The 21,899-nt window shown below is 33.7% G+C and overlaps 1 protein-coding gene across 2 annotated transcripts in view; it reads left to right on the top strand.

Moving 5' to 3' along the window:
- Positions 1-276: 276 nt before the first annotated feature.
- Positions 277-21,899, top strand: part of LOC127620338 (oxidation resistance protein 1-like) — a 73,448-nt gene continuing 51,825 nt past the window's right edge. For both annotated transcript variants that reach the window (XM_052093542.1, XM_052093541.1), the window contains exons 1-2: positions 277-356; positions 11,620-11,684. In XM_052093542.1, coding sequence (XP_051949502.1) covers positions 11,668-11,684 — 17 coding nt within the window. In that variant the 5' untranslated portion in view covers positions 277-356; positions 11,620-11,667. The remainder of the gene's footprint in view (positions 357-11,619; positions 11,685-21,899) is intronic.

Here is a 21,899-nt window from a genome sequence, read left to right as displayed (position 1 = left end):
TTAAACTCTTCAAATTTGGCCTCATTCACTTCCATTGTAAGTGCCTCAATGTAACCTCCATTTTTGCTTTTATAAAGAAAAGGAGGGAAGAGTCGAAATAATTGTATGTGGTAATCAACATTATGCTACAAATGCTGTATATTGAGCTTCACTTGTATTGAACCCGAAATATTCCTTTAAATTGGTTTGGTCCACATCACCCCTTTGCAAACCGCTTGTGATGGTATATTCCTGTTATTTAATAAGAGGCTCAGAGTTCCAGCGCTCGTCCGTTGATGAGAGTGACAGCTTTCAAAAACAACACTGTGTGACATTTAGACAGTCCCTGGACATTCTGTTGCGTTACCTGGCATAAGGTAATCTTATAATGAATTTTATGATATTTAAACGATTTATGTAATTGTTATTTGTTTTCTTAATTACTTATGTTATGTTATATATTTAATTAACAAATAAGGAACAACTTAGGATTCTAAGGAGTCTACGTGGAGGTAAAAATAAAGAAATTCGCATCAAATTCCCTTAGTAAACAGATTAAACTTGAACGTGACTGCTTCAAAGAGCAGCACAGAGGACAGAACAGATGTACTGGAAATTATGGACTCTTTCCTGGATTTTTGGCTGTCAAACGGGACATTTGGGGGATTCCTTAAAGCTGCTTGAAACTATAGTTTCATTATCATGCATTGCATACTTATTATGAACAATTATTTTTATTCTATAATTAATGCCTACTTTATGCAACCCGGGAAGGAAGTTTTATCCATTATTATTATTTATATATTCTAGCTGTTCTGGACACGTTAACATATAAATAAAAGTTCAGTAAATCAGTAACAAATCAGTAAAGTGATGTCAAATTGTGCATCATTTCAAAATGCACACTCAGTGTAATAGAAACTGAGATGCTATATCACTGTTAGTATGCACTCATTGATTTTGCTCAGAACAGCAGTGATTTCACAGCCAGGCAGACTGCCATGGAAAAACCCAAAGTAAGTATAAGGTCTACTCATCATAGCTGTTATACATAAATAACCTAATTAGAGATGTCTGGTTGCTGGCTTACACACATTGATCTAAAGATGCAGACATTGAAATCACTGAAGAGTAGTAATGCTCAATCTATTGATGAGTACTGTCTGCATGTTTGGGTGTAAATTAGCCTTGTTATATAAAGAAGCTTATTGTTCTCACATGGTCATGGCTGCTGCACTTCAATAATTCCATCTGGTTGTTGTACTACATCAAGAGCTTTTGTTGAATCAGTTTTGTTTCCTAATGTGGGTAGAATTTAATGTATGGATACTTGAGATTTGCAAACATTTATGTTAATGCCTTAATGTAAAAGCCTGAAAATCATGTGATTGTAGATGGATATAATTGCTCTCTTGGTAAATGGGTTCTGGCTCTTTACTATGAGGTGCCCCTAGGGACATTATTCAGAATAACCATGCACATACATGTACTTTTCCTCTCACATACACATATGAAACCAAATTCATTCACATACTATAGTGAAATGCTCACACATATACAAGTGAAATGCTTTTACAAACACAACTGAAATGCTCTCACACACATACAACTGAAATGCTCTCACACACATACAACTGAAATGCTCTCACACACACAACTGAAATGCCCTCACACACACAACTGAAATGCTCTCACACACACAACTGAAATGCTCTCACACACACAACTGAAATGCCCTCACACACACAACTGAAATGCTTGCATACAACATACTGAAATGCTTTCATACAACATACTGAAATGCTTTTCAGTTGTGTGTGTGTGAGCATTTCAGTTGTGTGTGTGTGAGCATTTCAGTTGCGTGTGTGAGAGCATTTCAGTTGCGTGTGTGAGAGCATTTCAGTTGTGTGTGTGTGTGAGCATTTCAGTTGCGTGTGTGAGAGCATTTCAGTTGTGTGTGTGAGAGCATTTCAGTTGTGTGTGTGAGAGCATTTCAGTTGCGTGTGTGAGAGCATTTTAGTTGCGTGTGTGAGAGCATTTTAGTTGCGTGTGTGAGAGCATTTCAGTTGTGTGTGTGTGTGTGAGCATTTCAGTTGTGTGTGTGTGTGTGAGCATTTCAGTTGTGTGTGTGAGAGCATTTCAGTTGTGTGTGTGAGAGCATTTCAGTTGTGTGTGTGTGAGCATTTCAGTTGTGTGTGTGAGCGTAATATTTTCAGTTGTATGTATGAGAGCGTTTCAGTTGTGTTTGTAAAAGCATTTCACTTGTATGTGTGTGAGCATTTCACTATAGTATGTGAATGAATTTGGTTTCATATGTGTATGTGAGAGGAAAAGTACATGTATGTGCATGGTAATTCTGAATAATGTCCCTAGGGGCACCTCATACTTTACAGTGGATGGGTGTAGATTGTGTGAACTCTCACAGGATGTTGGTGGCTGTCCAGTGCTGAAATCGCTCCCTAGTGTTTTTCATTACAGATTGGAGATAGCGAATTTTGAGAGGGCTATCTCCAACAGATTGCAGATATCAGAAATGTCAGAAACTGATTGCTTATTGATATATATATATATATATATATATATATATATATATATATGTTAGAATTAGCCATATGTTTAAATGAAAACAGATTGGTGCAACAACAACAACAACAACAATATATATATATATAGAATTTATAGTAAAAAAAAAAAGGACTTAAATATTGATCTGTTTCTCACCCACACCTATCATATCGCTTCTTAAGACATAGATTTAAACACTGTATTTAGCACTTTATATGCTTTTTGAAGCTTCAAAGTTTTGGTGACCATTCACTTGCATTGTGTGTTTAATGTACTGTATGTTTAATAGATTAATATGGTACTTTGCATGTTATTGTAGGCCAATCTTAAAATGCAACATTCATTTGTATATTATATGTAACAGAAGGTCTTCTCTACCCGCCCATCTGTCCGTTAAAGGGGTCCTTGGCCTGAAAAGTCAAAGACTCCTGATATACAGTGTTTTGGTGCAATGAAAAGGCTTAAAGTCCTCTGATAGAGGTGTTTAATAAACTATTAACTATGCACTGAGTTTTGTAACTCAAGTTTGCAGATGTGTTTATAGTAAGAGGTGAAACTGGGAGCCATGCTATTCCCATTGGTGAAACCACGCAAGCATAGGCTTAAATAATTGAATGGCTAAAGAGACTTTTTGTATGATTCCACTGCTGTCCAAACTGTGCTACGTTTAAGAAGGAAAAAGAGTGTCCAATCTGTCTTCCTATGCTCTTGAGAATAGCTGTCATGTTTTTTCATCTTTCAGATATGAAAAGTGACATTTCTTATGATCTTTTATTTTGTGCTATTGGTTAAACCCATCATCTGTAAGTAATGGATGTTAGTTCTTAAGTCCCAGGGCCCATGTCCTTTCAATCTATTTTGTGGTACTTTGCTTTTTGCTTGCTGTTATTATTTGATAAATGGAGTGTGTGAGTTTTAGTGAGTTTAGTCCCTGTAAAGGTGCATGAACTGCTTTACAGTTAGTGCTTAGTATATTTAGCTTTCAGCATGCACAGAAATAAACAATGTTGGACTTGGGTAGAAATTATGTTGACCCAGTTAGCATCATGTTTTGTAATGTGATGTTTTGTCAGAGAAAACCAGAATATTAAATGAGAAACAAATAACTTCTTTCAATCTGGAATTAATTTGTTTGTAAGCAGTGGGCATTCCATACTAGAATATAGCCAGAACTTAAAGGTGCTGTAAGCGATTTTAGCCATTCTAGAATTTCCACAAACTGATCTGTTGGATTAGCCACACCCCTCTTTCCAAAACCCCGCATTCCAAAAATAGCAAATGAGCTTTATTGAGACCAACATTGAGCAAAAACGGTTGTCAAACCAACAACAGCAAAATAGCGCCCTCAACTGATAACTGTTATAAGCAACATGGCACAATAATGGCATTAAGCCTCAATAATTCTTTGCAACTACAATACTATGAGAACACGCAGAAAGCATCAGACACATTTTTGTTTGCTGTTTTACACAAAGACCATTGAGATATCCCAGGACACTTATTTAATTAAAATCTTTCAGAGAGTAGGTCATTGTTTGCATACTTTTCCATGAAAAAATCGCTTTCAGTATTTGCTAAAAGTATTTTTAACTTGTTTTTATTTTTAACTTATTTTTAAATTGGTCAAATAATTGATGTCAGCAGAAAAGGAAAATCATGTCAGAGGAAGAACAAGTAATTACATTTTGGTTAAAGATTAAGAGACAAAATATTTATTTGGAATAATGTGCATGGATAAAATATTTACAATAAAACGATGATTATGCATTAAGAAAATCAATAGATTCAATTCGGATTTCACATTGACTAAGACTTTGCACAAGTGGTATTATTAACTCCTTTATACAGGAAATAGAGGAATCAGCCATGCATATACAAAATTTTTTCATGTGCATCAGTCTGAAATCATCCATGTTTAGTAATGTCTTGGGCAATCAGATTATAGTGCGCTGGTTTGGTTTTCATCACGGAAGGCACAATTACCGCTGTCATTTTGTGCTTTGACTCAGGATAATTAAACCAGATGGCCAAAAGTCATCCTCAATTAAGGAAAATACATTTCCATTCATAAACATAACCATTACTGCAAAGAAGAGAGACTTTTAAAATAGTCTGCTGTTAATATCTCCATTTCTTTTCACCAATATTAGAGGTTAAGACTGGGAGTCAAGCTGTTTCTTTTTTTTGAGGTTGCTGCGATCTTATTTACCACAATGTCATTGTTTTAGATAGGGAGGTAGATACTGGTATCAGAGCACTAGCTTTAAGCAGTACCAGTGCCTGTGACTTACACAAACTGTGGTCATACATTATTGATGCAATCTGCTTGAACTGGCAGCCTTAGTTGACATAAGGTTTGTCTCTCCCCTGATCTCATTAACTAACCAAGATTTTGAAAAGCACTTGTGAGTTTTTGGACTCTTGCCTGGCCATGGCTCCGCTGATTAATTACAATGCCAGGTGTCTACAAATGTCGAAATATTTTCATGAATACTTTTCATCAATACAATATTCTGAGTTAAAAGCAAGTTTAAAGAAAGTTCTTGATTCAATGCAAGTTAAACTCAGTTGGTAGCTTTTGTGGCATAATGTTGATTATCATAAATTCGACTTGTGCCTCATTTATAAAAAAGAAAAGAAAAGAAGAAGCAAAAAGTATGGTACTTACAATGGAAGTGAATGGGGCCAGTCCATAATCTCCTGAGACCCCCGCAAGAATGCTATGTGCATTTTCCTTTTTGATTTGTAACTATTAGCACTTCATAAACACGAAAAAAAAAAATCTAGAGCAAGTAGTTTGCCTAAAGATTAATGTCCACACAGCGGGACTAAGTTTTGACATTTTAAATAATACCAAGCTTTTTTATCAAATTGTTTATTTTGTTTCCAGGAGTGTTGTTTATTCATGTTTTTGAGACATAACAGACATTACAGAAATTAGCTAAAATTATTACTGAAATTATTTCTGATTCAATGTAATAATTCCATGTTTAAATAAAATTACACATTCTGAATCTATGTACTTATTATCACTGTCCCATGTCAGCCAAACATGTTGAGTGGTCCAAGTAGCAGATCCTGACACAGGCAATATAGGCAGCCGCCTAGGGTGGCAATGCTCTTTGGGGCGGTATGACAGGTTACCTGCTTGGCCGCCCCGCACAGAGCTCGATCGCGATGGGGAGAAAGATGCCCCAAACCATGCCACTTTTCTTTATTATTGATTAATTGTGCAATTTAAGTTATGTAAATTTAATGTAAATGCTCATATAATTTGCCATATATATATATATATATATATATATATATATATATATATATATATATATATATGTGTGTGTGTGTGTATACAGTATATACACGTCAAATCTTGCCTAGGCCACCAAGTAAGCCAGAACCAGCACTGAGTGGTCCAAACATCATCTGCAGCCTGAAGCTGAACTTTTGGTCAGATTTTAGGAGTGAATTCAACTTTTGGATGAACCCATTGATTCTTAATCTTATAATGCACAGTAAATATAGGATTTCTAAGGAAAAAAATTTGCTAAAGTACACATTAGTGTACATTATGTTTAGCAGTGTTGCCTTTCGCAATAATGTGGCATATGGCATATCGGATGAAACTAGAGACTAATGTTTTTACTAAAACAGGTTTCAATGTAAAAACATAATTAGGTTTCTTGCAAGATGTAGTTTTGTTGGTATAACTCCCAAAGACAGACTCTGCTGTGATCGGCAACATGTTGTTTTTTCACATGACTCCGTATGTCGAAAGTTTAACCCTTTACTGACAGCCTAGATTCTTCTGAACTGAGATCAGTCAGTTTAAATTAATTTAAATGATTCATTGGGTATAGAGAAGACAAAATACACCATCCATGCTAAACACTAAAATACACCCTGTTTCAAAAGTATAACCACAATACATGAACATTATATTATTATTAACTTCAAAGCTATATCCAATTTTAAGATTTTGTTGTCATGGCGACATATGGCCGATAAACCCTGTAATCTGGTAAACGCTGTTAAGATGGTAAATCACAGATTCACGCTAAAATCATGTAAACATGTATTATGTTATATATATTACTTTTGAAACAGTGTATATTTGAATGTTTATGGAGTGGCCCCATTCCCTTCTATTACTGGACTGTAACTGCAGTATTTGTCTTTTGATTTTATAAACAAGGGACAAGTTGAAATTATTTTTCTGGTAATCAACACTATGCCACAAATTATGTTGATTGTCCTTAATTATTATTCTCTCTCTCTCTTTTTTTATTCTTTTCATGAAAATGCATTATTTATACCAATCAAATACAATTCATTTGAAATTTCCTTTACATTTCCATGATCAGGAAGGAGCAGATGGAAGAATAATATTCTTATATTTATCTGCCCCCTTTATAGACATCAATAGTAGATGGCATTAACATTGTTCCCTCCACCATCACCAAAAATGTATTAACATACATAATAGATATCATTAGCACTGTTCCCTCCACCATCACCCAATCTCCAACATATCTGATATTTATTTAAACTTTTATACATTGACCACATACAGTCCAATTCAAAATTCAATTTGATATAATTCAAGTTGTTTCTTTTTATAACTCTTTTAAATTCCAAAATATTTTTACAACTTTTTAAGTCTTTCCTTAGAAGATTCCATGCTTTTACTCCAGCAACAGACAAACACATTTGTTTCAGGTTTGTTCGTGCTATTAGATGTTTAAAGTCATACGGCCGTCTGTGATTTCCATCTTCCGAAGTAATAACAAATAACTTTTGTAAGTCATGTGGAAGAGCTTTGCTTCTAGCTTTAAACATCACTAATAAAGTTTGTAATTCTACAATGTCTTTAAGTTTTAACAAACCTGACCTAATAAAGAGTGGATTTGTGTGATCTCTATATCCTGCTTTGAAAATAATGCGAATGGCTCTTTTCTGTAAAATAAATAAAGGCATAATGTTACTATGATATGTATTTCCCCATATTTCTACACAATAGTTTAAATAAGGCAAAATCATTGAACAATATAACATTTTCATTGTAATATACGGTAAGCTGTATTTAACCTTATTCAAAATAAAAAGGCTTTTTGCCATCTTATTTTTAACATGCAATATATGACTTTTCCACGTCAATTTTTCATCTAAGGTGACTCCTAAAAATCTAATTTCAGACACCTTCTCAATATTTACATTATTTATAGATAAGCTGACTTCCTCTTTTCTTTTATTGTTGAATATCATAAACTTCGTCTTATTCAAATTTAAAGATAATTTATTTACATCGAACCATAATTTTAGTTTAACCATTTTATCTTCAATATTATTAGCTAACGTTTTCAAGTCATTCCCTGAACTGTATATATTTGTATCATCTGCAAATAATACGTAGTGTAATTTTTTTGAAACCTCACAAATCTCATTTATATATAAAATAAAAAGTTTGGGTCCTAAAATTGAGCCTTGTGGAAGTCCACATTCAATATTCATACATTCTGACCTATGACCATCAAACTCAACATATTGTTGTCGTTGTTGTAAATAGCTGGTTAACCAATCCAGTACAACTCCTCTAATTCCATACGTATATAATTTAGAAATAAGAATTTGATGATCTATAGTGTCAAATGCCTTCTTCAAATCAATGAACACTCCTATTGTGTATTTATTTCTGTCTATTACGTGTTGTTATGTCTTCAATAATTTTCACGATAGCCAAGCCTGTAGACCTGTTTGACCTAAATCTGTACTGATTTTCATTTAATAATTCATGTTTTTCAATAAAGTTATCTAATTTATTAACAAAGAGTTTTTCAAGCACTTTGGAAAATTGAGATAGGAGAGATACTGGTCTATAGTTATTAAAATTATGTTTATCTCCAGTTTTAAAAAAGGTATTACCTTAGCTATTTTCATACTATCTGGAAAAACTCCTTCTGTAAAAGAATAATTAATTATATAATGTAATGGTTTAATAATGCAATCAATTGTGTTTTTATTATTTTCATGTCAATACCATTACTATCCGTTGAGGTCTTATTTTTTAGCTTCCGAACCACAGATAATATTTAATTTTCAGTCACCTCACCTAGATACATTGACTGCATGATCCTATTTTCCCTTTTCCAGACTCCCCCTAACTGATCATTAGATATTGGTATTTCGTTTGCTAAGCTAGATCCTACATTTACAAAGAATTGATTTAGTTCATGGACCATTTCATCTTTTTTATCTATTACCCTATTATCCTTTTCAAAATATTTAGGTAGTTCCGTTCAGTCCAGTCTTATTCCCAATTACCTTATTCAGAATATTCCATGTAGCCTTTAAATTATTTTTATTTTCATGTAACATTCGATTATAATAGTCCTTTTTTGATTGTCTCAATATATCAGTCAACTTATTTTTGTATTTCTTATAACGTTTTTCTGCATTTTCTGTTCTTGATTTGATAAACTCCTTATAAAGTCTATTTTTCTTTTTAGAGGTATTTTTTAATCCGTTTGTTATCGAAGGTTTACTATTTTGCCTTTGTTTAGATCTGCATAGGATCTCAGGACAATGCTTATTATACAATGTGAGATAACATTTAAGAAAAGAATTATAGGCATTATTCACATCGTCTGTGTACACCTCTTTCCACTCTTGATTAATTAAATCATTCCTAAACTTATTAATATGATCAGCACTCCTTTTTCTTTTATATATTTGATGGTATATTGTTTTTTTAGGCAACTTATAGTCAATTATTGCAAATATAGGCAGATGGTCGCTTATATCATTTATTACCAACCCACTAATAATATGATTATCCAAAACATTTGTAAATATATTATCTATTAAAGTTGCACTAGTTGTGGTTATTCTGCTAGGCTTCGTTATTAATGGATACAACCCGTTTTTATATATTGTCTCAACAAAATCTGAGTTTTGTATATGTGAATCTACCTTTAGAAGATCAATATTATAATCTCCACAAATTACAATATTTCGTTTGTTATTTAAACCGTGAATCATTTCTTCTAATTTATCTTTAAAGATTTCCATTTTTGATCCTGGTTTTCCATATACACATGCAACAACAATATTCTTATTTTGTTCTAATTCTATTTCTACAGCCACACTTTCCATTATATCATTAATGGCTGTTGTCATGCATTTAACTGGTCTACATTTCAATTCATTATAGACATAGAGGGCCACTCCCCCTCCAGTCCTATTAGCTCTGTTGGTAACATATAAATCATAATCCTTTAATTTCAGATTAACCTCCTTGTCTTTCTTTATCCATGTTTCAGATAAAGCAATTAACTTAAATCTTCCTTTAAGTGTCTCCAAGAAATGTTTGATTTCAGAAAAATGTTTCGATAAACTTCTACAATTGAAATGAATAAAATAAAATGCCTGTTCTATTTGTACCTCCTCAAATTGTTCTTCAGTGTTATACTGACAAGAATTCCTAATATTATTAAACAAATTAGTCTCTGGATCCACATTAGTTTCAAAATCATATGTATCACATTCTATATCATCAACACTTGCCGCAAAGGCTTCAGTCTTGTATGAAAGAGTCATGAGTTATTTCTAAAAGATCCAATAATCCAGCCGAAAGAAAGAAAAAAAAAAAAAAAAAACTTACTCACTATTGTCATTTGTACAAATCCAAGTCCTTCATTTTTCTCACCATCATCACCTTAACTTGGTCTGGAGGTCCATTCATCCGGACGAAAACTTTTCCATTCCTGGTCCAGGTTGATTGAATTTTGTTTTCCTTTTTCAGGGTACGGCTGATCCATGCAATTTCTGCATTTTTTTTTGTCAAGTGCTCATTTATATACACTTCGGTGCCTTTAAGTTTCTTAGCTTCCTTCAGGATTTCCACCTTGTGCCTTCTGCTTGCAATCTTGACAATTATGTTAGGTTTATTTTTTTGTTCTTACTTGGAAAAATGTAACATGCTGAAATTTGCTGTTTATCCAGAGGAATGATTTTACTCTTCATGAAGCACACCACTTGTTGCTCCAGGGTTTCCAGCTCCTCAGATGGTGCATCCTCACCTTGTTGATAACCAGATAGGCCTGTAGCCCGGGCATAACTTTGATGCCTAGTCTCTAGACCGGTGATTACAAGATCATCAGCTCTGGAATATTGTTCCAAGTCATCCACCCTTTGTTCCAGGACTTCAATACGTTCATCCTTCTGTTGGATAATAGTTTTTAGTTGCCTGATCTCCTCCATAAGGCCTGTCAGTTTTCTTTGTTGCTCCACCACTTCACTTATTTCCCTTGACATAAAATTCAGGGAATTTTTTATTTCCGCCATTTCAGCTACTATTTTAGCAGTAGTGGCCATTGTACTCCAAGCAGTCTTGACTTTTGTTGGATGTCAGTGCCATTTGATGATGTTAATGGATTTCATCAGACCTTTAAGCAGAGAGAAACTGATGCAGCCATCTTACTCCAAGCGGCCATCTAGGTTATTGAACCTAGATCATTCTTTTGGCAGCATATAAAATGTGTTTTGAAGAAATTAACTTACAATTGAAGTCTATTGGACTACCATTGTGTATGGTTGCCCCATACAACTTGTATTTACCTCGGACTAGTCTATTAATAGACAAAGAGTAAAAATAGAAGCTAAATGCAAGAGCTATTTCAATACCCTTTTAAGTGATTTTTCAGACAGGGTTACAAAAGCTGATCTTATTGAACACGGATTGCATTAGTATTTTGTACAAAAGTGCACAATGATTGTATAGATTCCATCTTCTGTGCTTTAGTTAAGTTAGATTACCAAGACATTGGATGGGGATCTACAAGCTAATTCCTTTACTAATTACCATCTTGTCGGCAATTAGCCAACAGAATACAAACACTCATGAATGTAACAAACTTAGTCTGATTCTGCTCAAGGCTGTTGGATTGTAAATGTCAGCTGTAATTTGCTCAGCAGAGGTGAGGATATTGGTTTTTGGATTTTGTTTTTAACCTGATACCACGAGATGGTGATTGGACCACTCCCTGTAACCATACTCTTCTCCTCTCATTCCTCCTTCAGGTCCACTCATTGTGTCACCCATTCAACACAGGAGAACAAGAATCCAGTATGTTCAGCACAAAGAGGTCAGTACAAAGAGGTGTTTTACAGTATTTGTAGTATAATTTCTTTTAAAATATATAACTGATCTCAGGTAAGATGATTATACATTGTCTGCCAAATATTGCCATCGAAGGTGGGAATAATATATAGGTAGATGACTTTGAATGCTTGTGGAAAGTCCATTTAAAATTATTTATTCAAATATGCATTTCATTAGTGATTATTTGACTTTGTGTGCATTTGTTTACATTGACTACAATGGTCAATTGACTGGCGGTCTACCTGTCTGATGCATGAATTAAACAACAGTGTTGTGAAAATCTGTTTTCAAAAAATAGTTGTGAATTCTCAGTTGATTTTATTTGATGTGTTCGCATTGTCATTACAACTGGCTTTCACTTGATACTTAAAGGGATAGTGGACCCAAAAATGAAAATTCTGTCATTATTTACTCAACCTATGTTGTTCCAAAAGCATATGGAACACAAAACGAGAAATCTTGAAGAATATTCAAGGGAGCTGTTGGTCGATAGAGCACCCACCGGCAGAAACATAAAAGGGCATCCATGATTTATGACTTATTGGTCTTACACAAAGCTATCGTATGACTTCAGAAGATGTGAAATATAGTGCACAAGTCTTATGGCTTGTGCACTATATTCATCCACTTCTAGGTTCTTTTTATAGTGCTTTTGCATCCTTTTAGAAGCCACTGCTCACATTCATTGTAAGAGTGATCAGTTCAATTGTTTAAATGTCTCATTTCATGTTCCATGGAAGAAAGGTTTGGATTTTTGGGTGAACTACACCTTCAATAGATCAATGTGAATTCAATGTGAATACCCAATGCCTGAGGTACAGTTGAAAACGCATTCAAACACATACAAAAAGAGATGGTGAAGTTTGAAGCAGAGCAGACACATACTTGTGAGCTTGCTCGAAGTGACATTGTACTTTGTGAAGAAGAGTTTCAAGCTCCAAGAGGAGCCGAAAAAAGGAGATTAGGTAAAGTCGAGTATTATCATGTAAATGGCACAGGCCCCAGGTGAAGTTAATCCCCATCCTAATAAATGCAGACTGTATGCGAGACAGCACAGAAACATAAGTAGGGCTCTTGAAATTTTGCTGTAGCCTTATGATGCATAGGTTCAAGCGTAAAAATCTCAAGAGGATTACATAATCCCCTCTAACCCCTAACACTTCCCACACCGTGCACAGCTGCCATCCCCGTTGATGGATGCCACAATCTGGATGCCTCCATATGCACTTTCCATTCCAGTGTTCTCATGATGAAATATCCTGCTCAAGGCTTCCAGACAGGGTCTACTGGCTGGCCCAATTGCATTAAAAAAGACAGACTCCATTTCTGTTTTATTGATGATGGCTTGTTGGGGATCTGAAATGTTAAAGGGCCCCTTTCATTTACCATATTTGTTGTTATGTGTTTCCTCTTTTGTGCCTGTCAAAATGCATTCAGCAGTGTTGTTTGGATGGGAGTCTTTTGAGGTTTAGTGTTATTTTTACCTGCGGTGGTACCAGGCTGTTGTCTCGGTTGGAATCCATGCTGTATTGCCTGGAAAAGGGAGATTCCATCATATGTGTGTCTTTCTATCGATTATATTAAAAACAGGTGGGGTTACCTGCGCAGAGAAAAGCCAGATACAAGATTTGAAGATAGGTTTCCCTTCCTTTTAATTAATTAATTTCCACAATGTTTCTTTTATCGCTGGATATAGCGCTGTATAAAAATTAACACAATTATTGTGCTATCCGTTTTTTTGCTCCTCACTTATGTTTTCCGCAATTCCTGTAGCTACAGATACATTTCCAGGAGGTACACGCTCGACTCGACTGCACATTCTATCACAGAAACTGATTGTGTGGAATAATCATTATGCAGAGCGCATGTCCCAGACGTAATAAACCCAAGAGCAGATTTATTGTATGGAGACTTCACCCGCATGCGGTGAACCAGGTGTGGGAGAGATACGGGCAAGCATCCATACTGTATCTCTTGGCATTGCCTGAATACGATCACTCACTCTCATCTTAACCGGTGTCAAACGCGAAACCGCTTGTTTTAAGATTTTAAACTTTTAAACGCTTTTAAAGCGTTTATTGTTTAATATCTGTATAGTGCCTAATAATGCATTGGCAATTAACTTTTTTTCTTTTTTTTTGTGTGTGAATAAAGCTTGATATGAATTGAATCTGCCCATTTGATTCTGTAATTAAAATAGTTCACTGGATAACAGCACAAGATTTTGTCCAGCATTTAATTACAGCATGTTCACTGATTTTATGGCACGTATAAATATATACTTTCAAAGATTTATACCTGTAAAAATGTGTCTAACTCTATTTGCAAAAAAACTAAAAACTAAAAAAATTAACATGTATATATTAAAATAATTAAAATAAATGACGATTAACCAATTTCTTGCAAGTTCTTTGAGACAAAGTATAAATGTATTATATTTATGATCATATTTTAATGTTTGTTTTAATGTACCATGTACCATGATTAATCACAGAAAAGTGTTTTAATGGATTCACAGCCCTAAAAAAAAAATACGTATTCACTTTATTTACTGTTTTTTGCAAGCAGACAACCAGTGTCACATTAACAAATTACATCAGATATATAATAATTATAAATAGTAATCCAATAAATGTACTAAGGATTAAAAGAAAAAGGATTAAAAGATTACTTTTTCAGTCTCGGAAATCACAATTTCAATGTTCCCTGATATTTTCAGGTTTTCCATGACTGTGGGAAACCTGTTAAAATTCAGTCTCCATAGAAACGCAGTGGACTTTTCAAAAGATCCTCCTAATAACAAAATCAAGCTTCATCTCTAGATTTTTCTCTGTTAATGGACTAGCTTAGTAAATTATGTAAGACTTGAAAAGAAATTGTAGTTGGATTACACCTTTTTTTTTTTTTGTCCATGTGGATCAAAGTTGCTGCGGTATCATACATGCTCACAAATCAATTGAGTTGTGGAGCTCTTGTAGGGACATTGGTTTGTGTCCAGCTTGCATGATTTCCCAATCCCAGTTCCACAGTTCAATACCTTGCTCTTTACTTTGGTATCAAGGTACATATTAGAAATAGATATCTAAAAAACATACTTTAACCCTTATGTTGTGTTCTGGTCATTTTGACCTGAACAATGATTAATTTTTTTTACGAATTTCCTTTTTACTCAATCCAATTGGAATACAATTATTTGACTTTGTTCATATATATCTGAAAACACACACAAATAAAATATGGACCATTTTCTTTACATTTCATTGTTTTATTTCAGAGGTTTTATTTATAGACATAATGATTTTTATGTATTACAAACTATATATATTCTATCCCCTAAGCTTACCCTTAAACCTAAACCTAACAATCAAAGAAACCTTTTAGCATTTTTACATAAAAAATAAACAAAAAACATAATTGTCTATGTTTTAAAAGCTTTGTGAATTAAAGAGACACAAGGGATGTCTTCATAAACCACATTTATAGCGTAATACCCTCGATAATTTTTTTTTTGTAAACCACAAAAAACAACTCGCACACACAAACACACACATTGTGTGTTGAGTGCCGTTTTGTGCATCATCTTTCCATGTACACTCTTTGAGGAATATTTCAAGATCTACTTATCATATTATGTTGTGTTTGGGCTCGTTTCAATTGGGATAGTCTTCTGTAAGTTACGATATGTCATAGTCTATGTTCTATCTAGACAGGCCCCATTTCCAGCAGTCATCACTCATCACATTATCCTTGAGTAATCATGTTAAACTGTTTATTTGGTACTAGAAAATTTGGTACACTTGCCATTATATAAAACACAGTTGAAAGCTATTTGGTTCATTAAATGAAGCTTAACATTGTCTTTGTGTTTGTGTTTGTTTTTGAATTGTCACATTATGCAATAGCCTGGGATATCTTAAGGTCAATATGAGGTCAAAAATGGCAAAAAAGAAACCGCTTTCTCTAGGAACTCATCAGTCAATCATTGTTTTGAGGAATGAAGGCTATACAATGCTTGAAATTGCCAAAAAAACCTGAAGATTTCATACAAAGGTGTACACTACAGTCTTCAAAAACAGGACAACTGATTCTAACAAGGACAAAAAGAGATGTGGAAGGGCAGATAAACAACTAAACAGGAGGATAAGTGCATCAGAGTCTCTAGTTTGAGAAATAGACGCCTCACATGTCCTCCGCTGACAGCTTCATTGAATTCTACCCACTCAACACCAGATTCATGTACAACTGTAAAGAGAAGACTCTTTTGAAACAGAACAACAAAAAGAAAAGGTTTGAGTGGGCCAAGAAACACAGATATTGGACAACAGATATTTGGAAAAGAGTGTTATGGATCTTAACCCCATTGAGCTTTTGTGGGATCAGCTAGACTGTAAGGTGCGTGAGAAGTGTCGACAAGACAGACACATCTATGGCAAGTGCTACAGGATTCGTGGAGTCACATGATTACCTGGACAAACTGACAGCTAGAATAACAAGAATCTGCAAAGCTGTCATTGCTGAACATGGAGGATTTTTTTGATGAGAACACTTTGAAATAGTTTAAGAAGCTCTGAATTTTTTTGTTTCAAATTGTAATAGTCATTTTTTACGTTATTAATGTCCTGACTATACATTGTGATCAGTTGAATGCCACTTTGGTAAATAAAAGTACCAATTTCTTTCCATAAGAGCAAAATCAGTACATTATTCCAAACATAAAAATATGTTCAAAAAAGTAGTCTTAATTACTAAAAAAGAAGTTGACATAAAGATCTAATGCAATATCTTTGGATAATATGTGCAATATGAGATATATATGCAATATGCAATATATGCAAACAAAGCATGGCACTATTAAGATTTTACAGATTAGACTGTCTCGAAAAATAATAATTGTTCAAGGAAGGGCTTGATGAATGAGGCAGTAAGAAACATGTGCAAGATTTACTAGCAAGACTAGCCAACAGAAGCAATGCTATGTGTTTTTCACAGTTCTGATCTTTGATCTAGTACTGTAAGATAAAAGCAATTTCTTGTGCGATAAAAGAAACATGCTGTCCCACCTGAATTATGCAAGAGGTCAACAAGGCCCTCTGATTTTTAGGAAGGCAATAGTAGGACAATTTAAATCCCTGATAACACTTCATTCTATAAATACAAACACCAGGCACACACAGTTTGTGCAGAACCATCTAACCACTAGTTATACTGCTGCTCAAACAACACATGGCTAATTTAGAGTGACTGCTCTGTGTGACTGTGTTTAATACACTTACTGCATTTCCAATAGAACATTTCTCTGAGAGAAAAATACTTGCTTGTCAAGAGCAAAAGATTGGCAGAGTGGAAGAAGGTCTTTGGGTTTCTAAAATGTCACATTGGAAAGTATTCACGAGTGAACTGAGTCCAGTTTCTTCAGTGTCACCACTAGCATATACAGTATAACCATTGAATATCTTTGATTGAACAATTACCTTCAGGCCCTCCTCAGTTTGTTTCTTCAAACCCCCTTATTCTAAGTATTAAACTTATACAATTAATTTAGCCTCCATTCAAAACCATTTTTGTAGATCATTTCAGGCTTAGATGTGCGGTGTACTTTTGGTGTACATTAGCTTACATTGATAAAATGTTTAGCATTCAAAATGTAATCGCCAGTGATAGCGTCTTCAGAATATTTGCGTACAGAATTGTGATTTGTTTTTATTTCTTGCATTTGTTTGCCCACTGATTTGTGATTTTGTCGTTTCTTTCTTGCATCTATTTATTAATTTACTTTGCAAAATACTGTCAGTCGCTCTCTCTCTCTATTTTTCTGTATTTAGGTTTTTTGTTTTGTGTACAACTTTTCTGTCATTTTAACATTATTCTTTTGTTGCCTGTAATGCAAGGCTAGTTTAGTTCAACTTTTCTGTCTTCTCTTTGCTGAAAGGAAGATTACTTTACAAAAACTAGAGTGTCTAACTTTGAGAGCACTAAGGAACATGTAGTACTCTTCTTCGAGTGGATGTTGCACTTTTGTACTATAAGTGAAGTGCTTGCATAACAAGCTTGGAGACCTTGGGTGATATTTCAAGAGGGATGGAGAAAAAACACTGAATGCAACACTTAAATATATAGTCCTGTTGAAATTGCCTTGACGTTGCTGTAATTCCTGAGGAATAACTTTATGCAAATATGTCAGCATATTAAATAATGTAATATCACACCTAAATCTCTAGAGATATCACAGATTAATTCGAAAACTCTCTGAAAAGGGCAACCTCTCAGCATAATTTATTCATCCCACATTTCTATCTTAAAGAGTATCTCTGTTGCTTTTAATAGAAATGGTAAATATATTTCAGCTTGCCTTAAACTCTTTTGTCTACTGATACTTCTGAATATGAACCAAATGAGTGATCAGCTAATTTTTATTACTAGGACTTGATGAGATTAAAGATATAAAGCCAAAATAAAGATAAAAGCTGATCAAATCATGTTTTAAGCAACAAATACTGTTGCATTAAGTACAAGAGTAGACCTCATTACAAACAAAGTAAAAATGGTTAGTGTCATGATGAATACACTGCCCAAGGCATGCAAATGAGTTTGCTGCATAAACAGTTCTGTTATATTTTATGTCAGCTTTCCAGTGGATGTATCCACAGACATCTCTATTTACATGGAGTGCATTGGCATTTTAGGTTGTGCTGTTTCCATCCTTGTTTTATGAAAACTGAAGTTTCCCCAATGGACCCCTTTTCAAAGCCTCATTTAGCAGTGTAAATCTTTTTTATATTTGCAATTTATAATAATAATAATAATAATAATAATAATAATAATAATAATACAATGTGTTACCACAGATGCGATGAGGTTTCTAATACAACTGCTGAGGACGTGACCGAGAGTTTGGCCTGTTTCTATATTCTGACTGCTTCAGTCCACTGATCTCTATTTTTTTCTTCTTCAGAAAAGCTGTGAAATTGTAATAAGTGATTTTTTCTTTTGCTGTTGGAGAAAACCGATAAACAAAAATTATATTTGCTGTGATCTTCTATTCACCGCTAAGTTTACCCATTATCGTTTACTTCCGTATTCCAAATGAAATGCGAAAAGGGTCGATAGTCTAATTCATTTTGTTAATGTTTGCTCTTGTTCAACATATTCAACAATGACACAATTTCACATTTTGATGTCAGAACCTCTCTTCAACAAAGGCACAGAAAGTGAATATGTCTTCATTTTATTAAGCATGTGGTATAAGGCCTCTGCTGAATCCTATTCAACAATTTTTATCGAGTTTCTGTCTTCTGTTGTTAAAAATGTATTGCATGATAATAAGGGATATTTTTCAAACTCTCACTATTTTTATATTTTATTTTATTGGTCTACTTGCATTGTCCAAACAGTGTATGAGCTGTACATACACCACAGGGGATTTATATAATTTTGTCATTTTTTCTGAAAGTTATAAAAATTTCCACCACAGTGTCATTTCCATCACATATCAAATTCTGTACTGTATTTAATAATATTTTTTTTAAATAAAATGTCAGACTCTTTTGTTAATGACTAATTTCAAAACTAATATTTTATGTAACATAAATACACACAATTAAATATTTTCACACTTTTTGCATAATTTAGCAACATTACATCATGTGTGGGTAAAAAAGTAAAAATAAAAAGTATTAGTGGCAAAATAGTTTATTATGGTGGAAATGACATGAGAGCAGTTGTAATTTTTGCAAATAAAAAAAATAATTTTTTTTCACAATAAGTATTAAATTATAATAGTTTAATTGAAATTATTAAAATTTTTATTGTGGATTTTCATTGTTTAATATTGAAAGGCTAAAACGATACAAATCTATACATAAAAGACATATAAAAAGGTACCAAAAATAAATTATAAAGGCCTATTAAAAAGTTTCCAAATCAGTTTTATGAGACCTTCATCTAAAAATAAATAAATAAATCTATATTTTTATAAAAATCAACACCTGGGACATGAAAGTGCTAGAAGTTGAAGTGACACCCATATATAAATGAACTGGAATTAATTAAATTAAAAGGTAAATATGTGTGGATTAAATGCTAATTAAGTATCTAATTAATTCAACATTTGTAAATGCTTTATTCACTTGCCATTAATGTCTAAACACAAGGAAGAACCATTAACTGACACTTACAATGGTTAGATAAGGAGGCAAATAGGCAATATAAATCATAATAAAATGGGTGAGATGAAGGTTAGTTAAAATGTTAATGTCTAATAACGTCAGCCTCATATAGTATTAATGTAGAACCTGCTGTTGTTATGTAATATTTAAGGAGTTTTAGTCAGCAGGAGTCTGAGCAGCTTAAAATCTGTCATAATCTCAAGTAATGCCCTCCTGCCCCTCGTTAAACATGCTGATACAGAACTAGGAATCTAGTTTCTACAAGTTACTTAAAGCATTTATCTCTCTTTCACTTAAATGTGTTAGTTCTTAATTGAGTGAAAGGTCTGTATGACATTATGTTATTATTACAATGATTTTAAAAATTGGAAGAAGTAGTTGTCTCTGCATTATAAACACCTAAATTTCACCTTTAACATGTCTTTAGATGCGTGTTAAACTCTGGCGCAATTTTTCAAAAGCTCACCATTCACGCCTAGTGTGGACTAATTGCAAAGAAATTGGTATAATTTAACATAATCTGGAGAACCTCCCAAATAAATAATAATAAAAAATGCTCCAATATCTCAGAAATAATATTGTATGTGTTTATAATCTTATTATAAACATGCATTTTTTGTATTTTATTTTATTATATTTTCTTTAGAATTATTTTTTTGTTTGTTGTTGTCCTAACTTTGTATACATGCAATTCTGGTTCTGTTCACTCAACCACACTTTGAAAAGTCTAATAATCATTCCATTAGGTGGCAGAAAGCACTTGAATTTTTTCTCTCTATCACATTCCATTACAATAAAAGATCTGAAATCTAGGTGGCGCTCTAATGTATTTTAGCCCTCACAGATGTGCTCATCCATAGACATTGAGTCTAATTGTCAGTTTAAGCACCACCCTTGAACCAAATATATATAAATATTTCGGCCTCTGAGTGGACTAGAAGCTCAATTTAGGTGTCATTAGAAAGCCGAGATCCTCCCCTTTGTGATTGTTGTCCTTACTTTGTAAACATGTAATTCTGGTTCTGGTCACACAACCACAATTTGAAATGTCTATTTTCATTCCACTAGATGGCAGAAAGCACTAGAATTTTTTTTTTCTCTCTATCACATTCCTTCACAATATACAGATCTGAAATGTAGGTGACACTCTAATTCATATGACTCTGAGTGGACTAGAAGCTAAATCTAGGTTTCATTATAAAGCTGAGATCCCCGCCTTTGCTATGATAAAACATATTTTACCCTCAATAATCGAAAACATATTTTCTGATGATTTGTTTGCATTCTTTTCCTTCTGAATGGCATATTTTGTTCTGGACATCTAAGATATAACATTGGATTATTCAGCCAAGCAAGCTTACAGACAAGTAAACAATGGCACATTTTTTAGAGAGCTTCCTAAGGTAAAAGCAGATGTAAGTTTTTAGCTATTTGGGTCTTACAGCAGCAGTTATCGGAGCATAAATGAGACGTTCGTATTTGATGAATTACAAAAATCATATTTCACTTTGTGATTCTTTAGAAAATCTTTCAAACTGTGGTATTAAGGCAACAAAATTAGCAAATTTGGAATGAAAAAGTCTAGCTTCAATATGTATAAGTCTACAATCCACATCGTGTTAGTCATTAATGTGTAAACTTTGTGTTTGGCTGTACTGGACACAACTGAAACACAACCAAAGGAACAGTTACCTGGGTGCTGTTGATTAACTGTAATGACATATAAAACTCTTCTGGCAAGCTGTTTCTCATTTAACATGACATTTGCATGTTGTAAATGAGAGGAAGTCCATTAACTGATAGGTTCAACTGAGCTTTATGACATCTTTATGAGTCACTGAGGGAAAATAAAAGCAGGTGATTTAGCCATGAGGAAAAAACTAACGGTCTTAATGCCCTCAAAGTCTTTGCCAATGTCAACAGTGATATCCTTTTGCAACCTGATTTGATTTCAAAATGTAATAACATTACCAAATCACTTCTCAACATCTGTAGTTGGTCATCAGAGATAGAATGGATAATGTTTCTTTACA

The sequence above is a fragment of the Xyrauchen texanus genome, chromosome 26 (assembly GCF_025860055.1).
Source record: "Xyrauchen texanus isolate HMW12.3.18 chromosome 26, RBS_HiC_50CHRs, whole genome shotgun sequence".
Classification (NCBI taxonomy): domain Eukaryota; kingdom Metazoa; phylum Chordata; class Actinopteri; order Cypriniformes; family Catostomidae; genus Xyrauchen; species Xyrauchen texanus.
This window is presented reverse-complemented; position numbering and strand designations above follow the sequence as displayed.